The sequence below is a fragment of the Gracilinanus agilis genome, chromosome 6 (assembly GCF_016433145.1).
Source record: "Gracilinanus agilis isolate LMUSP501 chromosome 6, AgileGrace, whole genome shotgun sequence".
NCBI lineage: Eukaryota > Metazoa > Chordata > Mammalia > Didelphimorphia > Didelphidae > Gracilinanus > Gracilinanus agilis.
Genome location: NC_058135.1, coordinates 128,132,839 through 128,160,618, shown reverse-complemented (window position 1 = coordinate 128,160,618; position 27,780 = coordinate 128,132,839). Strand labels below are relative to the sequence as shown.

The 27,780-nt window shown below is 34.7% G+C and overlaps 1 protein-coding gene across 1 annotated transcript; it reads left to right on the top strand.

The window, feature by feature from the left end:
* The first annotated feature begins 105 nt into the window (after nucleotides 1-105).
* On the top strand, nucleotides 106-27,780 carry ABCE1 (ATP binding cassette subfamily E member 1). The gene is made up of 18 exons (XM_044680223.1): nucleotides 106-205; nucleotides 5,644-5,816; nucleotides 6,952-7,037; nucleotides 12,115-12,212; nucleotides 13,270-13,387; nucleotides 13,979-14,116; nucleotides 14,498-14,567; nucleotides 14,975-15,071; nucleotides 16,142-16,231; nucleotides 20,629-20,750; nucleotides 22,749-22,970; nucleotides 24,099-24,158; nucleotides 24,244-24,302; nucleotides 24,453-24,563; nucleotides 24,642-24,784; nucleotides 24,923-25,045; nucleotides 26,060-26,171; nucleotides 27,253-27,780. The coding sequence occupies exons 2-18, from the start codon at nucleotides 5,714-5,716 to the stop codon at nucleotides 27,298-27,300; spliced, it is 1,800 nt and encodes a 599-aa protein (XP_044536158.1). The 5' UTR covers nucleotides 106-205; nucleotides 5,644-5,713; the 3' UTR covers nucleotides 27,301-27,780.

The window sequence follows — 27,780 nt, the reverse complement described above, 5'->3', positions numbered from 1 at the left end:
AGGCGGGGACCCGCTTGTCAGCCTGCTGGGGACTTCTTTGCGCGTGCGCACTCCCGTCTCTACGGTGAGCGCGAGGCGGCGGCTGGGCACCGCCATTTTGGCCGGTGGCCGCAGGAACACGTTGTGCGGCCCACAGGCAGAGGCCGGAGCCTAGGTCGTCGCTGCCGCCGCCCTCCCCGCACCCTGGGCGGTCGTTTTCCTCCAGGTAGGGTGGGCAGCCGGGATGCGGGGCCACTGCCGTATCCGGAGCTGAGCTAAGACGGGAAAAGACGCTGTCCGGAGGGAGGGAGCAAGAGCGGGTCCGAGGGATAGGCCAGGAGGCTGGAGCGATGTCGGCTCGTGCCGGGCAGGCTCGCGGCCGCGTAGCCGGAACCGCCGCGACGCGAGACTGGGGGGCTTGGGAGCGGGGCGCTGGTGGACTCGCGCGGCTGGCCCTGGCCTTCTCGCAGCCCTCCGTACGCGGGTTCGAATCCCCGCTATGTCACCTAGGGCACCCCTTACTCCTGCTCTGATAGGGATCGCGCCGGGAAGCCTCCCAGCCCGGAATAAAATTGTCCGAGCAACCAAGACCACCCCCTCCCCCACTCGGAAATGTTAGAAAAGCATAGGCCTCCCCAAGTTAGCCGGCGCTTTGGTGTCCCGGAGATGAGTCACTGCACCACTACCACCTCCCCCCCTCCACCCTGCCAGCAGTCTTCTGTACAAAAATGACTGCCTGGGTAGCGAAAGAGCTTTTCTCCCAATGCAGCTTATCAGAGTTACTTTTTTTTCCACCCATAGCACATCTGCGGCTTCTCAGGAGTGCAGGATTTCAAAAGGGCTTTGGGAGCCCCCTCTATTTCATATCTGACAAGTATATATCCAAGCTTGTCATTGAATGAGGAAGACGACCCACTCCCTTTCTTTCTCCCTCTCCTGAGGCTCCCTATTCCACTTTTGAGTAGTTCTTAATTGTGAAGGAAATTATTCCTTATGTTAAGCCTAATCTGCCTCTGTTGCTAAACCCCTCTTCCTTCCCCTCTCCTTTCCTCCCTCTGACTGGCTTCTAGTTTTGCTCTTAGAGGTAGAGCAGAACAAATGCTAATTCCCCATCTAGATGTCTGTCATTCGAATGCTTAAAGACAGCTATGTAGCCCAATCTTCCTTCCTCTCCCACACCCTATCCATCCTATCACTTCTCCAGGTCTTCTATAGTTCTTAAAAGTCAAGTAAATGGGCCAGGGCTCTGTGGTAAGGACTGGGGTACAAAGAAATTAGAAAACAACTCCTGTCAGATTATGAAGTGTTTTAAAAGACAGATTTTGTGTTTGATCCTGGAGGTAATAAGAGCTTATGGGATATAATAAGGGCCCTGACATGCTCAGAACTGTACTTTAGGAAGCTCAATTGATTGCTGAGTGAAGAAGGATGGATTGGAATAGGGAGAGCTGTCAGGCAGGGAGAACCACCAGCAGTTATTGCAATGTCCAGGCATGAGATATCAAGGACCTGCACCTAGATGGTGGCAGTGTCAGAGAAGAAAAGGGGAGATATTAAGGTAGAAACTATAGGACTTGGCATCAGATAGGATGTGGAGATGAGAGAGTGAGGAGTCAAAAGTGACACCTAGGTTTTGAGCCTGGGTAAATAGGAAGAATGGTAGTGCCATCAGTAGTAATAGGATAAGGGACAGCTGGGTGGCTCAGTGGATAGAGAGCCAGACCTGGAGATGAAAAGTCCTGGGTTCAAATCTTGACTCAGATACTTATAGTTGGGTGGCCCTGGACAAGTCATTTAAGCCCCATTGCCTAACCCTTACTGTTCTTCTGCCTTGGAATCAATACTTAATATTGCTTCTAAGACAGAAGGTAAAGGGTATAAAAAGGAAAAAAAAAAAAAAGAGCCAGTAATTAGGTTAGTTACTTGAACTTAGTTTAATCATGTTCTGGGACCATGTTTAAAAGCCCTGAAACTTCAGTTAAGATGAGGGTTTTTAATCCACCTAAGCCTCATTGACAGCCAGGCAATCACATTCATAGGTTTTCGGGTGTGGCCACTTGCCTAGTGGGAGCCTGTGTGTAGTGAGATAACCACCACTTTCCATCAACCATGCAGTCAAATGTTAACAAGGGTTGGTCATTATCTTGAGTTTCATTTGGATCGAAAGGCTTTCCTCCCCCACTAACCCAAAATAAGGAAAAAAAACTGATTTTTAAAATTATTACAAAATTTAAGGGAAAGACATTTCCTAAAAATATTTTATTTTTTTCATTCTTTATTAAAATTCAATAACCATTTATTTTATTCTGCTATATGCAGCTCCAGTGGCAGCCAGGTTTAGTGTACAGAACATTGGCTTTGGAGTGAGGAATCCTGCCTCTACATAGCAGCTATTTGACAATAACAGTCACTTTTATTATGAATTCAAACAAGTCTCTTAAAAATATAATCAAGCATTTGTTTAGTGGCTACTATATGCCAAGGATACAGAAACTAAAACCCTACTCTCAAGAAACATTTTATAGGAATTTACTTTGCAACTCTGTAGGTTACAGAGTTGCCAGTCTACCTCAGCAGAGGGAATTTCTACACTGGCAACTACATCTGTGAGATCACAGGGCTGAGCTTCCTACCTGTTTATCCTACCCCATTTCCCAAAATGGGCGGCATTATAAATGTCTAAAGTTTGCTCTTTGAAATCAGTTGTACACCACTCCCACCTTGTTATGTATTTTTATAGGAGTAGCTATTAAAGATGTATGTTTTCTTGTGATATTATTAAATATTTATTGACTGCTACGAGAGTACTAATTCCTATGATGTAGCAATTTTATTGCATCTTCCATGATACTTGATGTCAGAACTGGATTTCGAGCCAGACACACTTAGGTTTAAATATATACTCTTACTTTTTTGATCTCCCTAATAGCAAACAAGTCATTCCCCTATCTGAACTTCAGTTTCCTCATCTCTTAAAATGAAAATAATAATGCCAACCTTCTCTATTCACTGAAGTGTTGATCCAGCAAAAAGACTGCTGGATTTGACATCAAGCCTTGTCTTGTCACTACCTGAGTGACTTGGGAGCTTGTCACTTAATACTGCTTACTGTAAGCATCTTGTGCCATAAATGAGTGTGACAGACTAGATGGCCTTTGAAGTCCCTTTCAACTCTGAAGCTATGCTCTTAAATTTTATGATAGAACTTATGTAAAAACATTTTGTAAAGCAAAGCCAATATAAATCCCAGAAATTATTTCAGAGGTGTGTTTTGTTTTGTTTTGTTTTGTTTTGTTTTGAAGAAAACAACTTTTGGGGCAGCTGGATAGTTCAATGGATTGAGAGCCAGGCCTAGAGATGGGAGCTCCTAGTTTCAAATCTGGCCTCAGATACTTCCCAGCTGTGTGACCCTGGGCAAGTCACTTGACCCCCATTGCCTAGCCCTTGCCACTCAGTCTGCCTTGAAACCAATACATAGTATTGATTCTAATGCAGAAGATAAGGGTTTAAAAAAAGAAAAAAGAAAAAAAAAAACTTTTTTTTTTCTGTCCTTGTGTGCTAGTGGGTATTTGTGCCCAGCTTCCACTTGTTTGCATTTTCATGTTCCTTTTCAGCTGTGGGAGTGAAATGAGAGATTGTACTTAAGTTCCTACTCTGCTCACTTTATCCATAGTTAAGATTCATTCCATTTCTGCAACTTGGAATCAGTTGCCCAAGTCATACTTTCCTTTATTACATAAAAAACCCTTTATAGTTTGGCTTTATCCTATCTTTCTAGACTGATTAAGCTTTACTTCCCACCACTTCCACTCTCAATTCTAATTAAACTGACACTTGCTGTGCCCCTGATGTTATATTCCATCACCTACTCACATGCCTTTGCACAGCTTCCCCCCCCCATAATTGTAATCCCTTCCCTTTTTTATTTTACATCTTACTTCAACTCAAGTGCTACCTACTTAAAGAGATTTTTGTGTTTTTTGGTTTGTTTTTAACTAATTCCTCCTTTTGTGAAAGTCTCTCTTCAAATTACAGGAGCATTTTGTATGTATCCTATAATAACATCTGTGAAGGTGTTGCATCCATTAAGTAAAATAAATGTAAGCTCCTTGAAGGCAGGGAACTGTCATTTTTCTATTTCTGTCCCAAGTTTCTAAAACAAGTCCTGGCATATAGCAGATGTTTGATAATGCCTTTCTATTGATGGACAGTGACATAGGCATTCTTTCCAAAGGAAAAGGAAAGTAAGAATAACTTTGGTCACAAATGAGTGATAATGTTTCCACAATAAAATTGTCATATTTGAAATAATATAGCTTTTTAAAAATTGTCTTAGTCTAGATACTACAACATTTATTATTTTAGTATATAAATCATTTTCCATTCTCTTGGACAGTTTTCATACCTCTCACCACCTCCAAATTCTATTTCTGTAGTAAAACTTGTGAGTTTCATAGCTAGAATTTTTTATTTTTGCATCATTTTATTGAGCCTGAAAAATAGGCTTATGATTCAGATGATAAGGTAGTTTCATAATATTACCATTTCATGGAATGTGAGTCTTTTAGCACACACATTTAGTGTAGGTTTATTTGCAATACAATTTAGTAGGAAAAACTTTAAGCAAATCAAATGTCATTGGTTTTATAGATTAAGCTTGGTACAGAATTTCATTCAGGTAAAATAACACTTAAATATTCTTGTTATAAATTTAATTTCTGTGATTGTATTATTCTCTGAATAACTTTCAGCCCTTTATTATGTCATAGAAAATAAAAATTCACTGAAGAGAATTTATTTTCTCAGCCTCTGGCATTTATAAGGCTTAAACAAATAATTCATTGCAACAGTTACCAGAAACTTAAGGAAATTAAAACGATCACAATAGGTATCAGACTTTAACTAGAATTTATCCTCAACTATATACAAGGCATAAATCATTCATCCCAACTCTCAGAAATTTAGATTCTATTGGATATTTGTGAAGGATACAATCACTAAGCATTTGATTTAGCACTTAACTTTGTGCTAGCAATGGTCCTTGTGCTGTGAATACAAAAACATTCCAACCATCAAAGTGATAATTTTCAAATGTGGAAGACAACATGAAAATAACTATGGATACAGCAAGAAATATACAAAGTAATTGGAAGGTAATTTTAGAAGGAAAGCACCAGCAGTGGGAACAGATAGGGAAAGGTCTTCTGCACCCAGTGAGATTTGAGCCTAGTCTTGAAGGCAGAGTATTCCATTCATTGTCGGGGAGGGATGGAGATTTATTTGTAAGGCACAGAAACAATAAATGCACTGTTAAATGTGAGGAGTAACAAATCAGCTAGTCTAGCTTTCACATAGAGGGGAGAAAAATGTGTAAAAAGATTGATATTATCTATGTTATATTGTATTTTTATTTATTTTGTTAAGCATTTTCCATTTCCATTTTAATCCAGTTCAGTGGCACTGGGTAGTTTGAGGTTAATAAAAATTCATTTGTTATTTATTCCCTTTTGTTAATTGTGTATGTCTCATTGTATTTTCTTCAGTGACCCTATCACCTATTCAGACCTTTTGATATGATCAGACTAATGTCAATATTTAATGTAACATTCTAATGAATAGTTTGTCATAATTGATTTTAATCATTTTTTTCCTTTTTTAATCAAGACCTGGGTTCCGCCTTCTCTTGCATACAAAGTCATCTTTCTTGCTATATTGTAAGCCTGCATTGAGAAATATGGCAGACAAATTAACAAGAATTGCTATTGTCAACCATGACAAATGTAAGCCAAAGAAATGCCGACAGGAGTGCAAAAAGAGCTGTCCAGTAGTGCGAATGGGTAAGTTATTCTGTAGATTGTTTCAGTATAAAAGAGTTTAAATAAAATTACTTGGCTTAATAATTTTGGACAAATTTTGAGTACATAGTTGACTTTTTTTTTTTTCCACATAAGGGAATGTCCATGTCAGTTTTTCTTCTAATTTTGTGAGAGAAAATTGTTTTTCATTGAAAAGGTTGAGTAGACTTGAGAATTCAGATTAATAAGGAAAAAAAACCCTTTTCAGGCTTAATGAAAATCCACCTTATAGAATTCAATACAGATTCAGATTTTATTGTGCAACAAATACTTTCAAGCAAACATTTAAATTATACCATTTCTGTAATTCTTGTGCTTTGAAATCTCATCCTGCCTTCAAGACTTCTAAGTATAGTTTTGCTTCACAGATTAGTTTAGATTTTATTATCAGTAGAGGAGAGGTAGGGAAGATGTTAGGTTGAATGACTTATTAATAGGAAGATTCTTTCAAGTTTGGGTATTTCCAAAGCAGATTCACAACATATATTGTACCCATAGCATTTAATAAACTTTAAGCACAATGTTCAGTGCACTAGGTTAGGCATTGGAAGTATAAAGCAGGGGAGAAATACATGCTCCCTGGCTATCAAAAGCTTACAGTTTAATACAAGGATAAAATGTATGAATTGGTCCCTTTCAACTCTCATTCTGTGATGTATATGTAAATAAAAAATCAGAAATTAATAATAGGAGAAAACGGGAAAGAAAGAAAAATTAGAGGGAAGGTTGAAGAAGGGATCGCTTTTAACTGATGTAGAATCTGGAAAGATTTAGGAGAAAGCGATAATTATTTCAACAGGTACAATTGTAGAAGGAGTCTGAACAGAGGTAGAAAAGGATCACATAAAATAGGAAAACAATTAACAGATAGTTTGACTAGGACAGAGTTCTCACTGTTAAATTTTGGACAGGAAGGGAGAAAGGCTAGAAATATGCATTGGAAGCCTGATTGTTGTAAATCTTGCATTTGATAAATCAGTATCTGGATTTCATGCCAGCCTATTATACCCAAAATTATAAAGTTAAGATTTAAATTAGTATCATATTGTCTCAAAATAAGAATAAGCACAGTCACAGTTATGCTAGTTAAAATATTTTGTACCTTGTTCTTTATCAGGAAAACTATGCATAGAGGTCACACCACAGAGTAAAATAGCATGGATTTCTGAAACACTTTGCATTGGTTGTGGTATTTGTATTAAGGTAAGTAATTTCCTCTTTGCTCTTATTACAATGACAACTTTCAGATTCAAAAATGAGTAAAAACTTGTGAACTTTTTATGAGGTAAAATAAAAAGGACAATATCTAAATATAATAAGAGGTTTCTTTCCTTATATAATAATCACATAATATTATAATCATATTTTATATATTATAATTATATATGTGAAATGTATTCTTTATATGATTCTTACATAAAGGAAAAATTTGCTAGATATAGATGTTATCCTTCTACATATACATACAAACATGCATACTTCTCAATGGAATAGTTTCTGTTATAATAATTAGATTGTAATAATTAGTTATATATAGCAATTAGTTGTAACAAAAGGCTATAACAAACCTTTATTGGTTTATACATGTTCTCAGTTTTATTAATCTTGGTCTGGGGGAGGAGAATGTGGAGAAAAGGAATCTCTTCTTTCCTTTGGGAGGTCTCTGTAATTTTTGGCCATGTTCCAATTCTGGTTTGATTACAAATATACATTTGAACTATGAAAGCTTGAATGCTGGTAGATTTTATTTTTTAAGTGTGAATATTTTAGAACAGTAAAAAATCCACTTAACAGTGGAATTAATGATACAACTTATTCAATTATTTTGGGGGGATGTTTTTATTACACAATTTTCCCTCCAAGAGTGATGTTCTGCAAACATCCTAGAACATACTAGAAATAAATATGTAAAGCTTCAACATTGTTAGTTTTTATTTAGAACTTTATGCCTGTTTTTTAAATGACCGCTAACATACCTACTTCAGATTAATAACCCACCTCATTTTACATTGTCCTAATATGTCTTAACAATTTCATAATTTACTTGAAAACTTATCCCTTTATTTTTAAAAATCTCAGTGGAAACAATTCATTAAGTTGGGAACTTGACTGTGTATATATAATATAACTTTAGGGCCTTAGGTATGTATTTGTAAAGGATTAAGAAGGTTCTTATCAAAGTGCACAATTTTTTTTCATGTAAATTCTCTTACTGCCAAGATGACTGTAATATTCTTGTTTCCTCATACAAATAGTATATTTGATGATTATAAATTCTTAAGCAACAATTTAATGTTTTCATCCTTAATGGAATTTGAAATTTTTAAAAAAATTGTAGCCTTTAGAGTTTATGTTATAATATTTTGGTATTGGGACAAGAAAAGAATGGAATAAAAATTCTGTAATTTGAAATATTCATCTTTGGGGCATAGTAAAAGAAAGATACACTAAGACGAGGTAGGTAAAGAAATGAGCATTTTATGAACTCGAGTCTTATCTAAACTGAACAAATGAAACTTTAACAATATTCAAAAAGTTATTTTAGAAATACATTAAATGCAGCAGGGAAATGAGGAAAGGAGAGAGGGGGCTAAGTGAGTCAGAAGAATTGGAAAGGAAAGCATTGGAAAGTAAAACCAACATTAGATGATTGTTTTAAAGGGGAAGAAAAGATATAATGATAGGGGTATCTGCATCTAGACTCTGTGAGGAAAGAAAAGCCAAAGGAAAGTAATCAGGCCATTCCATTTTTAGATTACCAGTGCTAATCCCTTTTTCCTTTTCTTTTTTTTCATCAAAAAGGGGATTGGATCCCCCATGGACTGAAGAAAAGAAATATACAGTGGAGAGGAAAACACAGCTAATAGTCATAAGAATATGAAAGGAATGAATTCATTCATTAAAAAAAGGAAGGCTTGGTGGAATGAATTAAAGGGGGCAGCTGGGTAGCTCAGTGGATTGAGAACCTGGCCTAGAGAGGGGAGGTCCTAGGTTCAAATATGGCCTCAGGCACTTCCCAGCTATGTGACTCTGGGCAAGTCATTTGACTCCCATTGCCTACCCATACCATTCTTCTGCCTTGGAGTCAATATACAGTATTGACTCCAAGATTGAAGGTAAAAATTAAAAAAAAAAAAATAAAGAGCTAGATCCAGAAATGTTTTTTCTATAAATTGAAATGTTTATTATGTGACATGCACTGCAGGATATAGTAGATAAAAGAACTGCCTTCAGAATCAGCATAAGATATGGTTCTAGTCCTACCTTTGATCAAGGTTCCTCAACCCTGAGGAAGGCACTTAAGCTCTTTCAGCCCAAGGCAGTTCTCTGAAACTTAAAAGTTGCAAAATTGTCTTTGATCTACATTAGAAGAGAAAGCTCCCAAACCTGAGGAAATAATAAGTTCATACTAAACATTTGTTGTCGTCTTAATATAAAAGCTAGGAATAGGATTTGTTTATACCAAAAACTGTTAAATGATTAATTTGATTATTAGTTCTTATGATTTTTAAGCTTTCTAGCTTGAAGAAAGTTGCATTTGTTTTCATTCTCTGGTGATTAGAAATACCTGTTCATTTTCAGGTATCAGCGATGAAGTGGGCTCCAAATAAGTTTATCTGCTGCAACTATATTTTTCTCTAGAATCTGATTCATAGGATATTTATAGTTAGATAAAACAGCCTAAAAATCACAGCACTGGTCCAATAATACGGCTTGAAAAGATGAGTTGTCATTTATCTTCATAATTTATTGTAAAAGTAATAACTTGAGTAAGAATTGTAGAACTTGGAATCTCTACAATAGTACACACCAGAAGTTGTCTCAATTCTGCTTCAGGAGCATCATTCAGAAAGAATGTACTACATCCTTAAGTGGTAGATTCCACTTCTTTTGGTTAGCTCTAATTGTTGAGAACTTTTTCCTGACATCAAACCTAAATCAGTTTCTCCATAACATATGCCTCTTGCTCCTAGTCAGACTTCAAGTCAAATGGAACAAGACTTAATTCCTCTTCTTCTTGACAGACCTTCAGATATTTGAAAAGTAGCTTTCATGTCCTAGATCTTCTTCATACTTGGCCTCTCAAGTTTTTGAACTGATCCTTAGATGGCAAGGGCTCAAGGCTATCTCATTATTCTCCTTGCCCTCTTTTGGACACTCTTCTGTTTAGTAATGCCCATCATATACTATAGGACCCAAAATTGAATAAAGCAGGTGTGTCCTGACTAGTGACTTCTTATTCCTAGAAACTTGACTGTTAATAAAGTCCAGTGTTATTTTATTTTATTTTATTTTTTATTTTAAACCCTTAACTTCTGTGTATTGACTTATAGGTGGAAGAGTGGTAAGGGTAGGCAATGGGGGTCAAGCCCAAGGTCACACAGCTGGGAAGTGTCTGAGGCCGGATTTGAACCTAGGACCTCGCGTCTCTAGGCCTGGCTCTCAATCCACTGAGGTACCCAGCTGCCCCCCCAGTGTTATTTTATATATATTTTTGGCTGCTATGTTGCCCTGTTGACTCATTAAGCTTGCAGGCCACTAAATCTCTCAGATTTTTTTCCAGAAAAACTACTGTCCATTCATGCCTTCCCCAGTCTTTTGTGAAATTTAGTGAATTTGTTTTTAAATTCAAATGTAAGATTTTGCATTTATACCAATTAAATTGCATCTTAGATTCAGCCCAATTCTAACCTATCAATATCTTTTTGGATTCTATTTCTTATCTAATGTATTGACTATTCATCTCAACTTTGTGACATTTTCAAATTTCACACAAATTTATGCCTTTATCCAGATCATCAAATTAAGTAAAATTAACCAAGGCATTGATTTAAAATATTTAGCAGCACAGATCTCTGGGACACTCCTTCAGGTCCTTCCAAGTTGATATCTGGCTATTAATGACTACTCTAAGGCTGACCATTCGACCAGTTTCAGATACAATTAATCATTATCTTCTAACCTATATCTCCCTGTTTTCCACAAAAATAGCACAAAATGCTTTGTCTAATGCTTTTCTACAACCTAGTTAAACTATATTTTCAGAGTTTTTCTGTAGCCCTGTCACAAAGGAAATAGGTTAGTCTGATAGATCCCATTCTAACTAAAGTCATATTGGCTCTTTCTGTGATCGCTGCTTCCTGTTTTAAATGTTGCATTCTGGAATTTTGCCAGTGACCAAAATCAAGCTCACTAGCTTATAATTTACAACCTCTTTTTCTCCCTTTTTGAAAATTGAAAATGTATCTAAACCCCTTATCAGGTCCAGTCTAATTTTCAAGGAGTTACTTGCATGAGACTTTGCACAGCCTGTAGTAACTTGTTTAATATCCTTCTACTACCTTTGAGGGCCTTCTTGTAGGACTTTCTTCTCCATTCTTTTCTCTAGAACTGTACCTTCTCCATTTCTACGATCTTTCAAATAGCACTGAAAATGACCCAGCATTTTTATGTTTTCTGATTACTTCAATACCAGAAGATGTAATTTATCTTGGTTAGGTAATGAGTAAAAGGTGTAACCAGTTACTTTCTTATTTGCTCCTTAATTCTCCAAAGTAACTTAAAAAAAAGATTGTCCTTTGCTTTCCGCTCCAATTTCATTTTGTGCTTTAAGACTGCTAAAACTATTCTTTCAGTACTATATTTGACCCAAATATAGTGTTGCACATTTTCCCTAAAATCTGACATCCAACAATTATAGATACAAAGATACATAAAGTATTTCTTTCTTATATGTTTTGGGTACTATGCTAAGCTGGGGGAGGGGGGGGGCTGCAAAAAATAACATTTAAGTGTTTCTGCCCTCAGAGAGCTTTATATTCTAATATGAGAAGGCAACAAATAAAGGAGAGCTAGAAAGAAGGAAGAGGGGAGACACATAGATAAGGCATTTGATGCAAAGGAGTCTAGGCATGGGTGAAACATGGGATCTTTTCTAAAGTGGTGGTATCAAGGAAGGAATTGCCAATCAGGAAAGCTAACCAGTCATCATGCATTTATTAAGCAAGTAGGCAGATATTTCTTCAAAAGGGGCAGGTAAGGGTCCAAGCTTGAGGGAAGTGAAGCACAATTGGGGTTTCTTCCTAAAATGGTGGTCTCTTGAGGGAAACAGATAAGTATCTTTGGCACATATTTCTTTAAGGTGACAAGCAAGGATAAGTCTAAGGGTCCAATTTTTCTGTCACCTTTAATTGAAGGAGTTTTAATTTTTAAAGTTGCTAAATTGTATTTAATTTGGTGGTGTATGTTTTATAAGTGAATCCTTTTCTTTCAATTACAGAAATGCCCTTTTGGCGCTTTGTCAATCGTCAATTTGCCTAGTAACCTAGAAAAGGAAACAACGCATCGATATTGTGCCAATGCCTTCAAACTTCACAGGTATATTTCAAACAAGTATTTTTCTTTGATATACCATAAATATTTTGAAATAAAAGGCATTTGATTAAATTTGTGTACCTTGCAGATACTCAGGGTAGAAAGAAATGGAAGAAAGGTTTGTTAATTATACACCAGGTAGAAGTACTGTAATGGAACTTTGTGAAAAATCATTTCATTGATTATATAGTATGCTTTCCAAAATAATACCACATTGATTTAAATGTAGTTAACTCTTTTTTTTTTTTTTTTTTTTTGGAAACCTGATTTGCATGAATTTGTGCAGCTTGTAATCACTGTTATTTTTAGTGTGTCTTTCAAAGAGATTTCAGATAAGGAGTTCGACAACTAAATTTTGGAGCAGCTTATAGTCATACTAGTGTAGGTATATTCCTTTTTGGTATAGATCTTTGATTATATTTATCTAAGAGGCTTAGTTATGAAATAAATGTCACATAAAATGAACTGAATCACAGAAAAATAGATACAGTTCTTAATGAGATTTTTTTTCTGATTGGCACTTAGATTTTGAGTACGGTAGTATAGATTTACTAATGAAAAGCTATTTCTCAACCTGCCAGTTCTAAGGACCCACTGCTGCAGGGTGAAGGAGGTGGAATGTCTCATTGATGTGGCACTTCCTCCTTGTAAGTGAAATGACAGCCAGAAAAAAAAAAGACTGAGGGGAAAGAGGGAAATAGACATAAAACTGCTATGTAAAATTTTTATATATCAAAGTATTTTGTTGGTTTTTTTCATATATGTTAGGATTAAAATACATTGCTCCAGAGTGATCTCTAAAAGATTTGAATAAGTAAAATTTGTAGTTATGCTGGTCGTTGATGCATTTCTAACAATTAACAGTTAAAGTTAATCTTGGCTGTGTTTTCTAATTGCCAATAATAGCTGGTGTTTATGTGTAGGATTCCCTTTTTTGCTTGTTATTGGACATAGGTGTGTGGTGCAAATGCCTTAAAGTAGGTGATCCAGAAGTGGCTTATAGCTTTCTCATGACCAAGTATGTGCTTTTTAGTATTAGCATTTTTATTTACATATACAGGTTGCCTATCCCTCGTCCAGGTGAAGTTTTGGGATTAGTTGGAACCAATGGTATTGGAAAATCAACTGCATTGAAAATTTTAGCAGGAAAGCAAAAACCAAACCTTGGAAAATATGATGTAGGTATTAATTCTCTGTGAACATTAATACTTAAGGTAATTTTGTTACCTTGTTTTTGACACGATATCTGTAATATTCAAGAAAATGGATGAAACTAATTTCAAATTTTATGAACTTAATGATTTTTAACCATCTTAGTTATAACCTGTATTTCAGAGATTATTTGAGATTCATGAGCCTAAGTCATCAGTTTTATTAACCTGTTAATTCTCATCGATTCTCTCTTCATCTAAGGGTATAAAATTTAGAGCTAGATGGTACCTACAGATCATAGATCTGGAACTGGAAGGGACTTCAGACTATCTAGCCTAGCACTCATCCCAATCTTACAGATGGAAATACTGGGGCAAGGGCAGGTCATCTAGGTCCTTTGAGTTTAAATACATTGTTCTTTCCATAACATCACACTCTATGAAGATAAAAGAGAAACATTTTAAGTATTCTGCAATTGGTGAGACTCCTTTACACTTTACTATGAAGAGACGTTAGTACCTATTTGCTGCTGCATCAGTCAAATCCTTTCCCAAGAATTGTGCTTTATGGTTTTAGTTACTGTATTGAGAAAATCATTTTGTTTCTTACTTTTCAAGGATCCACCAGATTGGCAAGAAATCCTGACTTATTTTCGAGGATCTGAGTTGCAAAACTATTTCACCAAGATTCTAGAAGATGACCTAAAAGCAATTATCAAGCCTCAATATGTGGACCAGATTCCCAAAGCTGCAAAGGTCAGTCACTTTGGAAGAATTTGGGTCCCATAGTTAATGTTTTCATAAATAGAGGGTCCTATATACTTTACATAAAACTGTTTAACCTTTTAGGAGATGCTGCACACAGACACATGCTTCATTCTCTACATACCCACTTTTTTCATGCCATACTCATCTTTTTCAGTTAATCCTAATTTTATTTATAGTTTTTTGGCATAGGATATATCTACTAGATTGTAAGCTTTGATAAGGCCTGTCTTCTTATTTTTTTATCCTTAGCACAAAAGAGTGCCTTGCACATAGCTGAAACTTTATATATGTGTTTCTTTGTACATGCCATTAAAACAAAGCATTTTAAATACATTTTTATATGTACATATTTCTAATAACTTCCAACAGGGCACTGTGGGTTCTATTTTGGACCGGAAAGATGAAACAAAGACACAGGCTATTGTGTGTCAGCAGCTTGGTAAGTGATTGTTTTTTTAATGTATTTAGAGCATTACAGAAAATACTACATTTTCAGTAGATAATATTGGATTGCTTATGCTAATTAAAAAACTTATTAAATTTATGTATTTTAAATACACATCAAAACATGAGAAATTGGAAATCAGACTTGAATTTACCTTAGTAAAATTTTTAGTGAAAAAAAGGTCAGTGCCTTAGAATCAAGAAAGACCTAGTTTGATTCCTGGCCCTGCCATTCACTTATATGTGGCTACATACAAGTCATTTTTATTTTTCTTTTCCAAGCATGTAAAGATAACACTTGAAGCAAAGGGCTTTTAAAAAGATAGTTTTTTTTTCTCTGTGTGTGTGTTAGCCTTCTCATTATTATATTAAATGTAATGGTTCGGTGTTCTTTTCTTACAGACTTAACCCATCTTAAGGAACGAAATGTTGAGGATCTCTCTGGAGGAGAGTTGCAAAGATTTGCTTGTGCTGTTGTTTGCATACAGAAAGCAGATATGTATGTTAAATTTGCATTTCTTGTATCTTAATTCTTAAGCAATTTTGCAGATTTGTTTTGCTTAATATCAAATAAGATAACTATATGTGGAAGCCTTATATAACTATAAGCCTCATATTACAGTAGTTCTTTTTTTTTTTAAATGGGGAGAATTGCATTAAAAGTTCTGCATTGGGGGGAGTGTTAAAGCAATTAGATATCCATTTATACAAAACATACTTATTTGACAAATGTTTTCAAGTAGGAAGAAATGCCAAGGTGTTTCATACATGAAACCCCTAATACAGGCTCTCATTTACTAATACAATGTGGTCTAGAATTTAATTTGCAAGTCTGTTGTTTGGTATTGGGAATACTTTTTCTCAAAAAAAAAACAGTGTTTGTGTACCCAAGTTAATCCCCCAAAGACTATTTAACTGTAATGTAGTTGCACTATAGTATAATTTGTGGCTATAGACAGAAAAGACCGTGCTCTATAGGAAAAAGGAGAAATAAAAGTTTTGTTCTCTTTTCTTGGCATAGTCTGTTTTAGTACCTTCCCACATCTTTTTTTCCAGGCATCCATTGCAACATGCTTCCCTCTTCCTCCTACTTAAGCACCCAGTTCAGTCTTTAAAGGACATCATGCTTTAAAAAAATTATATTTTTACCTATAAACATCGCTCTTCTTCCACAACCCCATGAGACTTGCCATTTTTTACTTCCACTAAATATTAGGAGGAAAACAATCCTATTGAATTAATTCACATTAGTGTACTGATACTCTTGTTAGGGTAATCAGATGTTTGTCTCTAATTATTGGAATTTCAGAAAGTATGGCAAAGTAAAATTCAATCAATGCTATTTTGAGTCATTTCACTAAATTCATTCCTTCCCTTTTTTGACTTCTGGATCCAACAAATTCCCTAAAAATATCCCCTCTTTTTTACCAGTGGCTTTTAAGATAACACTGGGTAGGCAAGGGAAGCTAGATAGAGAGACAATATATAGATATAGTTAGCTACCTATATCTATATACACGTGTGTAGTTTATAATCTTCCAAAAATGTTGAGTATTTTTTTCTTTGTAGTTTCATGTTTGATGAACCTTCTAGCTACCTAGATGTTAAACAGCGTCTAAAGGCTGCCATTACTATACGATCACTAATAAATCCTGATAGGTAAGTACTTGATATTAATAAATACATTTTTTAAGTTTTGTGGTTTTTGTTTTTTTTTCCTAAACTCCTAAAGATCTATGTCAGTGATTCCTAAAGTGGGCGCCACTGCCCCCTGGTGGGTGCTGCAGCGATCCAGGGAAGCAGTGATGGCCACAGGTCCATTTATCTTTCCTATTAATTGCTATTAAAATTTAAAAAAAATTAATTTTCCAGGGGGCTAAGTAATATTTTTTCTGGAAAGGGGGCAGTAGGCCAAAAAAGTTTGGGAACCACTGATCTATATACATCACTAAAGAATATTTCCATAGTAGGAGTTCCATGTTTGTATAAAATCATAGGCTTAGACCCCATGAGGAAAAAAAAAAACACAAAACACAAAAAACTCTCCTAAGTGGTATTATTTTACTTCTTGATTCTAGTATAATAGTTTTTTTAAGTTTTAGGCTATAGAAATAACTTGAATTTTTGCTTTGGCCTGCCTCAAACACTTCCTAGTTGTGTGACCCTGGGCAAATCACTTAACTCCCATTTCTGCCTTGGAACCAATACACAGTATTGATTCCAAGACATAAGATAAGGGTTTTAAAAGATTGAGTCAGCTTGAGTATTCTGTAGCTTAATGGTGCTTTATTTGAATCACTTCTTAACTTTCTTATCTATCCTTAGTCAAATCTATCCTACCTACTGCCATAAAATTAATTGTTAAATTCTGCTTTCATCTTATTCCTTTACCTAAAGAATAACAAAAATGCATTTAATGTAGACCTTTAAGATTTACAAAGCACTTTGCTCATAATGGCCTTTTAAGATAGTTAATATAATTATATGTATCCTTCTCTTGCACATGTGGAAACTTAAGATAAACAACTTATTCTTTGTCATAGTAAAGTGAAGAAACTGGGATTTGGGCCCAGGACCTTGGTTGCCATGTCTAGTGCTCTTTCAACCATACCATTCTATTTTAATAGTTCTGTATTATATGTCAGATCAAATCCAGATTCTTCATTCTTTTTTCTGAAAACCTTATCTAATCTGACCCCTGATTTAAATTGTAACCAGCTTTGTATCAAGGCAAAAAGAACTTAGAATAATACATCATAGCAATTTATTGTTTTCTAGATTATCCAAAGATATAAAATAGAGTTAGGATTATATCCATATTTTGTACTTAGTGATGTAAACAGGATTGAAATTCACCTTTTAGACATTTATGACAAAGGTATCATGAACATTAGTTTGCACAAAGGTGTACAAATAGTAGGACTCTGTTGAGGGACATGTAAATCTGCATGTTATGAAAGAATGGATGCAGGAGTGAAGGATAGGGATGTAACCAGTAAAGGTTTTGACCATGGATTTGCAAAAGGAATATTAAATAGAGTGAAGATCAGGGCAGACTTTGGAGATAGGCATATGCTCTCTTTGTAGATAGCCAGAGGGATTAATTTTAATCTATAGGTACCAGTGACAGTCTTCTCAGAACAACATCAGCATTTTGAGGACTGGGGTGACAAAACAATGGAAGATAGAAATGTTTGATCATCATAGTGGTCAGTGCAGAAAAGAGATTAACCAGTTGGGGAAGGGTGGGGATGCACACAAAGAACCTTCAGCTTAATGAGTGATCAAGCTTGAGAGTCAGTGTAAATGAGTCCATGTCACTATTTGTTTTGAACTACTTCTTGTCCTTATTCTTTTCTGCTAATATAGATTGTTCCATACCAAAAGATAAAGAGGTTGAATCCTATTAACTCCCTAATGCCTATTAGCTTTAACGAATAGTGACTATCTCCTAGTCTCCGTTTTTTTGTCTATATCATACATTTTAACAATTAGATTTATCTTCTTCAGTACTATCAGTCTGTGATCTGTATGTACCACCTCCACTGATAAAAGTTGCAATCCATCCTCTCTTATATACCCTATATGATACTTATATTTGTCTTTTCAAAAACACTTCATAGAAGAGGTTGGAGGACTTTCTCTGATTCTTATATTTCACAGTTACCAGTGCAGTACTTGAGTTGTCCATCTATAACTCACTTTTCTAAAGTCCACCTCCTCTTCCAGTCACACATGTCCTGAATGATACATTTTTCATCACTTCTTACATGCAGACCATTGACAATGTGTTTTACCCTACTTCTACTCACTGATTATATCCATTGTGATTTAGATCACCTCAAATTTTTAATTCCTTTGAGACAGTAATATACCATGACTCATAGCCAAATAGCATTAGCAAGAGAATATCACTGCTATTAAAAGGATCAACTTTTGCAGCCCATAACCTATTTGGTTCATTGAAGTGTTGCACAATTCTCACATCTCCTGTTTGATTTTGGAACCAATTCATTTTCTGTATGCCTTAGATAAGATCTGGGTACTAAGTGAATAACTGTAAGTCATCCACCTAACTTTAAATAACGTAATTTAGACATTGTTTTACTCATCTCCTTAGGTTTTTCTTTTGCGAATTAATTACTAGACTGATCTTTTGAGTGATGATATAGATTTCACTCAGAATGACTTGTATATTCTCAGACTTGATGCAGTCAACTTGACCTTTAACCTGGAGCATCTGATAAATATCTTCCTCTGCACTTAATCTTTCTGTTTGAACTTTGAGCAGGATATCTTCCATGAAACTAATATATCTCTCTTAAAATATTGTATCTTTTTGTATCCCTTATTTTATTACATACATAAATGTGTATATGATCCATCAGAACATTCCATGAAGCAAAACCTAGCCTTTTTTCCCCCTTTTGCTGCAGGGAATGTTCTGGTTGATTTGTGATTAATTTTTTTTTTTTTTGGCAGTCAGCAATGTTTAGTGTCAGCAATGTGACTCTGTAGACATGGTCAGCTTTAGGAAGTAGTCTATTAAATTAAAACCTACCTATTGCCTTTTTGTTTTAATCAGAGAGACCCTTCATATGTGCAGAGATCATTCTGGTAGGTTTGGTTTTTTTTGGAGAGGAAGCAGATATGTGGGCCACTAATTTCTAGTATCTTCTCATTCTATATTTTTTGTTGGTAATGAGATGGGACTGGACCTGTGATATTACTGGTAGAGGGAACTCCCATTGAGAAAGTTCACTCTACCAGTACAAGCTGACACCTCTGCCATTTGTAGTTCCAGTGGCACTGAGTTGAGCCCAAGGTTATACAGCCAGTTTATCTCAAAAGTGGGTCTTGAAGCCATGTCTTTTAACTTCATAATTACATCCACTATATCATGCCACTTTTTTTTTTTTTTTTTTTTTTTTAAATTTTAAACCCTTAACTTCTGTGTATTGACTTATAGGTGGAAGAGTAGAAAGGGTAGGCAATGGGGGTCAAGTGACTTGCCCAGGGTCACACAGCTGGGAAGTGTCTGAGGCCGGATTTGAACCTAGGACCTCCTGTCTCTAGGCCTGGCTCTCAATCCACTGAGCTACCCAGCTGCCCCCTATCATGCCACTTTGATTTGGTTATGCCATCTCTACATCCTTCATTTCTAGTAGAATTGAGTGGAACACTTCAGAATATTGATATTCTAAATAATCAAGCATTTAAAACCATGCTGCCTTCAACAATGGCTTCTTAAAACTATATTTGTTCTAGTCTAACCAATCCTCTAGATTTCATCTTCCCAAATGCCATTTCCATTTCATCATAGAGCCTTTCAGAAATTGAGGTGGCAGCTTTAAAAACACTCATAATGAAAGCCGTTTACTTTAGGAATCCTGGCAGATTCTGTCTTTTAAGTGTTTCATGACTATACATCCCTCCTTTGTGGTACCTTTCACAATGCTGATCATATAGAATTATGGGGTCTTATATTATAGAGACCTCAGAGGCCAGCCCTCAGATGAGGAAACTGAGACCTGAGAAGATTGTCATATAGTAGATAGTACAGAGATCAACATATAAATTAAATTGAAAGAAAATACATTTTGTCATGGAAAACTGGTAAAAGTATGTTGCTCCATCTTAGCAAAGAGATATTGGACTAGGGGTACACTTATAACCAGTTCATTGATTATTTTTTTTTTGTCTTGACTGAACTTTTTGGTTATGAAAGGACTTGGGGGTAGGTATTTTTTTGTTTTTTTTTTTTTTAAGATAGATCATCTAATTTGGGTAGAATGATTTTCTCTTGATAAATCTTTTTAGAAAACCATAGCTAAGTGATATATTCTCCTATATATTTGAATGATGAATCTGGTTGCACCAAGTTGCTTTAAGTCTTTCTCTTTCAAAAAGAAGTTGTAGATTTGTCTCCTAGTAATGGGTCTTATCTGAAAAGACTTGCTAAAGAATTTATTTTAAATATGATTATTAAAATAGCATAGAAAAAGATATTATGTAAAGTTAGAAAACTTAAACTGTTTTGTGGTTTTAATTTTCAGATATATCATTGTTGTGGAGCATGATCTAAGTGTATTAGATTATCTCTCTGACTTCATCTGCTGTTTGTATGGGGTGCCAAGTGCTTACGGTGTTGTCACTATGCCTTTTAGCGTAAGAGAAGGTAATTTTAAAAAATTCCTTACTTTTATTTGTGTCCTCTGACACTAAAATAAAAAAAAAATAGAAAAACTCTCTAGCTTTATAATTTAAGAGGTTAGAAAACACAGTTTTTTTATTCTTCAAATACTTAGCTATTTGCTTGATTTTTTAATAACTAACATTTTCCACATGAAATAATAATCATTATAATTTATTAGTCAACAGAGTTCACATATCAATAGATGGGCAAATGACGATAGTAAGGTTCTTAGTTTGAGAGGACAATATTTTGACCTCATATTCTGTCTCTGTTGAGTATTTTTGTTTGAATTGTAAGTAAAAGTGATATATAATTTTGTACTCGAAGTTATATATGATTTTTGGCTTTGCATCCCCAGCACAGTTCTAGAACAACTCAGAAATTTGTTGAATGAAATGCTTTTTGAATGATTTGGAAAATCACAAAATAATTTTAATTTTTCCAAGTAATTTCTTTATAAATAGGTTATAGAAGTCCAGTTACTACTCTTGGGTTCATTTTCTTATTAATACGCTTATTCTTAATAGAGGACAACTATGTTAGGTCTCAAATACCATTGGCTAAAATGGGCATCTGTCCCTGATATTAGTGCTATTAAATTTTAAAACTATAAGCAAACACAGTCAAGAAATAGGCTTTGTGAAGACCCAGATTTATTAAATACTTTTGATTTAGTAAAGATTGATTAACCATACTCAATTTTTTAAATGTTTAAAAAAGTGAATTTTTTTATTCTTTGAACTGAATTCTATAACTTGAGTAATTTTGGCAAATTAAACTACTTTTCTGATGTATGAAAGAAGAGGAAGGCAAAGACATAGAACTCTTGGAAATTTTCCCAGAATCCTAGAAGGAATTTTAAAAGACTTATTACATCTCAGTTGGTATCATGGAACTAGTCTAATTTTAATTTTAATTTGGAACTAACCTGGTTTAAAATGTTAAAATTACCATGTACACAGAAAATGTACTGGAATAGATATGAGTGTTGTTTATTAACCATTTACATTTCTGGCATTTGGATTGATGATTCTCTCTGGTATGTGTTGTCAGTTTTTAAAAATGTAAGTTTACCTATAGTTTTATACAAATGTTACCTTCTTTTCTCTTTGATAAAGAAAATAACATTCACTTTTCCATATTTTAGTCTTTTAAAATATAAAAAAATTAGCTGCTTTAAAATATATAGCTTTTGTCTTTTTTTCTTAAATAAGTTTGCCTTTGTCTATGTGTGATGAATATATATGTAAGTATAAATACTATGAAAGATCAGTGATTTCATCAGTTGGATATTTCTGCCACGGATGCAAATTATAACCCATCTATTTCTGCCCCTGCATTAAAGGTTCTTAAATTATTTGTAGATGTGATTATTGAGCTTAATTTTGCCATATTGATCCCTTTGAAAAGAAATAGTGTTATATAGTAGAGATTGTGGTTGTACTTGTACTCCAGAAGATATGGATTCAAATCTGACCTCAGATACTTCCTAGCTGTGTGACCCTGGGCAAGTTCCTTAATCCATTTATATGCCTCCACTCCCAGGTTTATTTACTAGGTCATAGATGTATTATGATCCATAGAGATGGATAGATTTCCCATGCTGTGAGTTCACCTCAGTGATTAGCACAGATCCTCAATGGTTTTTTTTAGTAGTAAATTCTTCTTTAATACCATCCCTACCTAATTATATCAAATTAGGAAAAAGCTGTGAAGGAAACTATTGAAATGTTGATATTATCAGGCAGATATAAAAAAATTAAGATTAGGAATTTCTCTTATTTTAAGATCTGGTCAATACTTGGAACATGGATAAGAAAATGGTATAGTGTTTTTTATTCTTTATAGTATCTCTATAGACTGGAAATTGATGTTCTAAAACTAATTGAAGCCCTCTTTCATGCAGAATTGTCATCTCTTATTAAAAGACTTTATTTTTTTAGTTCATTCCCCTTTTATTGATAACTTTATCTCCAACAGGTATAAATATTTTCTTAGATGGTTACGTTCCTACAGAAAACTTACGCTTCAGAGATGCATCGCTAGTTTTTAAAGTGGCCGAAACAGCAAATGAGGAAGAAGTGAAAAAGATGTGTATGTATAAATATCCAGGAATGAAGAAAAAGATGGGCGAGTTTGAGCTCGCAATTATTGCTGGAGAATTCACAGACTCTGAAATCATGGTGATGCTAGGAGAAAATGGTAAGTGTTATAGTGTATGATAGTAAAATCTGTTGTACAACATGTATATGATTTTAAAATCTTGTAAGAAATATTCTTGTTGCTGGGTTATAGGTCTGTGGGTGTGGGGGGTTGGGTTGTTCTTATTACCTCTGTTCGGCCAGTTGTGTTGTTGTTTTTGTTTTTTTTGTAACAGTGTTACTTTAACTTCTCACTTAACATCTTTATCACTCAACCCAGTTTATATTCACATTTAAGAAAGAAACCTCTTCATTAAAAATAAGATACTTTTCCTGAGCTGAGTTTTCTGTGTATAAATTGATAGGGAAGTTATTCATCTTGGATACTGACTAGGAAATAATGGATAAATTGGTTGTTCAGAGGCAACCCAGCTTAAAAAAAAACTCCATGTTCATCTCCATTTGGAGCATTCCTTATGTGAAATTCAGGTGAGTCTACCACTGTAGACAATTTTATTGCCAACGTTTATAGCATTAGATTGCCATTATGAGAGAGTAGTTTTGAAATTAATTGGCTGGCAGACATGTTTTCCTGTTGCCTTTATGATTGGGGGAAAAAAGCACTCTCTTTTTCAATGTAATCTTAAGCCTCAAAAAAACAGATTTTTCTATTTGTTGAAAAAGAAATTTAGTGCTTTTATTGTATTTTAAAACTTCACTTAATGTAGGTGTTTGCATTCTTGTTAAAGGAATTATAAGAAATAAGTTATTAAATGGAAGGGAATTTTCATTCAAATGATAGTTCATTCCCTGCATGAAAATCTAGGGAAATAATCCTGAGAAAACCAGAAGTATATATTATATACTCTTTATTTCAGACCTATATTTTGGTCAGAAACATTCAAGCTATGGTGTTCCCAGTTTAGATAATGATTTTTAAAAATTATCAGGATTAAAATTCATCAATTCTTCCTGACACTTGAATCTTAAATTCTTGAGAACAGTAAAAATTTTAAGTGTATTTTTTCTCTGAAACGTGCAAGGTCCATACATGTCTATATACGTTACTTTTTTTTTACTCACCAACTGTGACTTGAAATGCTCAGTGTACATTTATTAGTATACTCACTAAAAACTTGTCATGAAATTCATATTTACATGTTATCTTCCTCCCTTTCATTTTTGCCAGGTACTGGTAAAACTACATTCATCAGAATGCTTGCTGGCCGACTTAAACCTGATGAAGGAGGTAATGTTTCAGTCTTTTCCATTTATGCCAATTTCAAAATTGGCCAATAGGACCATTCTTATTATAATTACTTTCTATATTTTAGGGGAGGTGCCAGTTCTAAATGTCAGCTATAAGCCACAGAAGATCAGTCCCAAATCAACAGTGAGTTCTTTCTGTTTTCTACTGATTAAATGAAATCATTAAGAATTTAAGTCTTATTTACAGATTTGTGTTTACTTTGCCATTCACTGGACTGGAAGGCAATGGTGTTTAGACTTTATATGCTTTTTTTTCCTTTCAAAAATAAAACAGGGGAGCGTACGCCAGTTGCTACATGAGAAGATACGAGATGCTTATACTCATCCACAGTTTGTCACTGATGTAATGAAGCCTCTGCAGATTGAAAACATCATAGATCAAGAGGTGCTAAGCTTTTACATTTATTTTTCTTTTTATATATTGATGTCATCACATCCTTTACTAAACTCCTTCTCTACACAGGTGCAGACATTATCTGGTGGTGAGTTACAACGAGTTGCTTTAGCTCTTTGTCTGGGCAAACCTGCTGATGTCTATTTAATTGATGAGCCATCTGCATACTTGGATTCTGAGCAGCGTCTAATGGCAGCTAGAGTTGTCAAACGGTAAATTGTCTTGCCCATTAGAGTGTGATTCGCGGGTATGTGTACTCACACAAATGTGCTTAACAAAACTTTGAATATGCTTTCTTGGTGCCCATTCTGAAGTAATATTGAGACACTTTCAAAATCTTTTTGTTTTAGTTTCATTCTCCATGCAAAAAAGACAGCCTTTGTGGTAGAACATGACTTTATCATGGCCACCTATCTAGCAGATCGGGTCATCGTTTTTGATGGTATTCCATCTAAGAACACACTTGCAAACAGGTAACATTTTTGGTATTTATGTAAGTTAACATAAACATTCTTATAAATGTGAATAGATGATTGATATGTCATCTTCATAGAAACTTATAAAGCAGATCAATCCTTAAGCTTCTTGAATTTGGCTAAAAATTTTGTTAACAAAATGAAAGCACATGTGGCATATCCAGAAATAGACTTTACCAGTAGACAGAATCAAGGCCACAAAGTTCAGGCCAAGTGAAGAAAATTCTAAAATAATGGGACCTGGGAAAGACCTTTGTTTTACAAAACAGACCAGAGTTGCCCAACTTTGCAGAGGTCTTTTTATTTCTAAAAAAAAAAAGTATTCAAGAATGTGGACCAGAATCAAGTTTCAACTATGCCCTATTTGACATAATGAAAGTGCAGAAAAGTTATTTGTAGGCGCAAGGTGGCTAACAAAGACAAACATTTCCCACAGATTAGTTGGCATGTAGTATCCTGTGCAGCTTAGGGCCCTGCTTTTTATTTTGTTTTTGTTTGTTTAAGATCTAGTTACTTTGATATTTCCAAATTTATATGTTCAAGAATTGAGTTTTCCTTGCTTAAATGCAAGGAAATTTACATAGTACTTACTAAATTTCAAAAATGATGTTATACATGGTAGAGATCTCTTATTTAAAAGATATTCTTTTTCCCTGCACCATCATATAAGTAAGGATAAGAAACGAAGTATCTCTTTCTTATCTAGGACCAGGTGAATAATTCTGTTATTTTTTTTCCTCTATCAAATACCTGAAAACATTGTTGAATTTGAGGCTCCATCTCTTTTTAGAAACACTTTGATAAGGCAGTAATTACATCTAATATGTCTGTATCTGGATGAGGAACATAAATCTTGATTACATCTAATCAAAAATAATATAAATTATATTCTTTACAGCGTGTGACTTTTCTCAATTTTCTTTAATCTCAAAAATGAAACTGTTATTTCAGTAAGTCAATATTTAGCTATCTTCATCTGTGTAAAATTTTTGTCACAAATTTTTTTTCTAGTCCTCAAACCCTTTTGGCTGGTATGAATAAATTTTTGTCTCAGCTTGAAATTACTTTCAGAAGAGATCCAAATAACTACAGGCCAAGAATAAACAAACTTAATTCAATCAAGGTATGTGGGAGCATTGTTTTGAAGAGGGTAATTAGTATTAAATTATCTTAGTGTTGATAGCTAATAGAATTAAATGAAAAGAAAAAATTAGACCCAATAAATCCTCTACTTTATTTTTTAAAAATTGTCCCTTGAAAAATTTTAGTTCAACTCTATTCTTTATTTCTCTATATTCCCTTAAGCACCTAGCGTTGGATACTCAAACATTGTCACTGTCTCTATCCACTTTTGTAGTGAAGATATGGAACTATGAAAAAATATGGTTATTTTCATTAAATAGATCTATTAGAACTTAATACCAATAAGGCTAAGGTTTTTGAGTTCCATTTGGGCAAACTTATCTTTGCTCTCTGTCCACAAGACCATATCATTTCTCTGGAAAAAGTCATGCCATTAGTTCCTAGGGATTGCAGCATTAATATGAAGGCACCATCACAAGTATATCAACAAAAATATATAGTCATTATTGAGCTTACTACATAAAGGTGACATCAGTTGTTTTCTTTTCCCATAGAAACCGGGAAAGACATTATTATAGTTAGGCCCTGATATTTGGCTCTACATGGTGCTGAATTTTGAGCTTCTTTGAGGATAACGGCTACACGTCTTACTAGTCTCTCTGCCCATTTCGTGTAGCACCACTCACTTCTCCGTGTCTGATCAGTAAACATTTATTGAAAGTACATAGTACAAAACTTTATAAAGGCACACATACACAGAACAAAGTGTTTTGTTTTTTTAAATGGTACATAATATTGGAAGAAAAAAAAAACCCAGGCAGGGGGTGAGGTTGTACAGGATAGTTGAGAGAGGTGATGAGGAAACAACTGGAGAGATCCCCAGAAAAGGAAGTTGCATTTAAGTCTGAGAGAAGGAAAATGCTAACAAGTTCATCTGAAAGTGTTGCTTGGGGGGGATAGGTCTGATGAGGTCTAGCACCTCTGGAAGTGAATATGGCTTCTTTGTTATTTCAGCCATAAGTAATACCATGAGTTTAATTGGCAGAGTACTCAAAGCAGATGGCACATATAGATAAGAAAAGGAAATGTAATACTGATTCTTGGGTTTTTTTTTTCCATAGGATGTTGAACAAAAGAAGAGTGGAAACTACTTTTTCCTGGATGATTAAGCTGACTAAGAATATTGATAATACATTTCTACAACTAAATATAATCAGAATTTTTGGTGTATAAAACTTTAATCAGGTTTTAGAATGCCCCATATAATCTGGAGTTTGAAATATGATTTCCTTTAACATCAGAAGCTAGTAGCGTTGTATGTTGTTATACTCTAAAACATCAGACACTACCACTTTTCTGCACTCATTGACAAAGCCATTCTTTGTGTAATGTTCTAAGGTGAAAACATTTCAAGTTATGAATTACCTCCAGATTTTGAAAACTTATGGGGAGATTTTCAATATAAGTGTAATTTATTCATGTACCAAATGCTGACCAGTGTTTCCAATTTTAAAAATCTTAAAGGACTGTTTTCTGTACAATATGGTTTGCCCACGTATGTCAAGATATAGAAGCTGCTCTTATTTTAAAAAGCCAGTCAAAGACTCTTAAGGTGAGGATTTGATAAATAAACATCCATCAGAAGTATA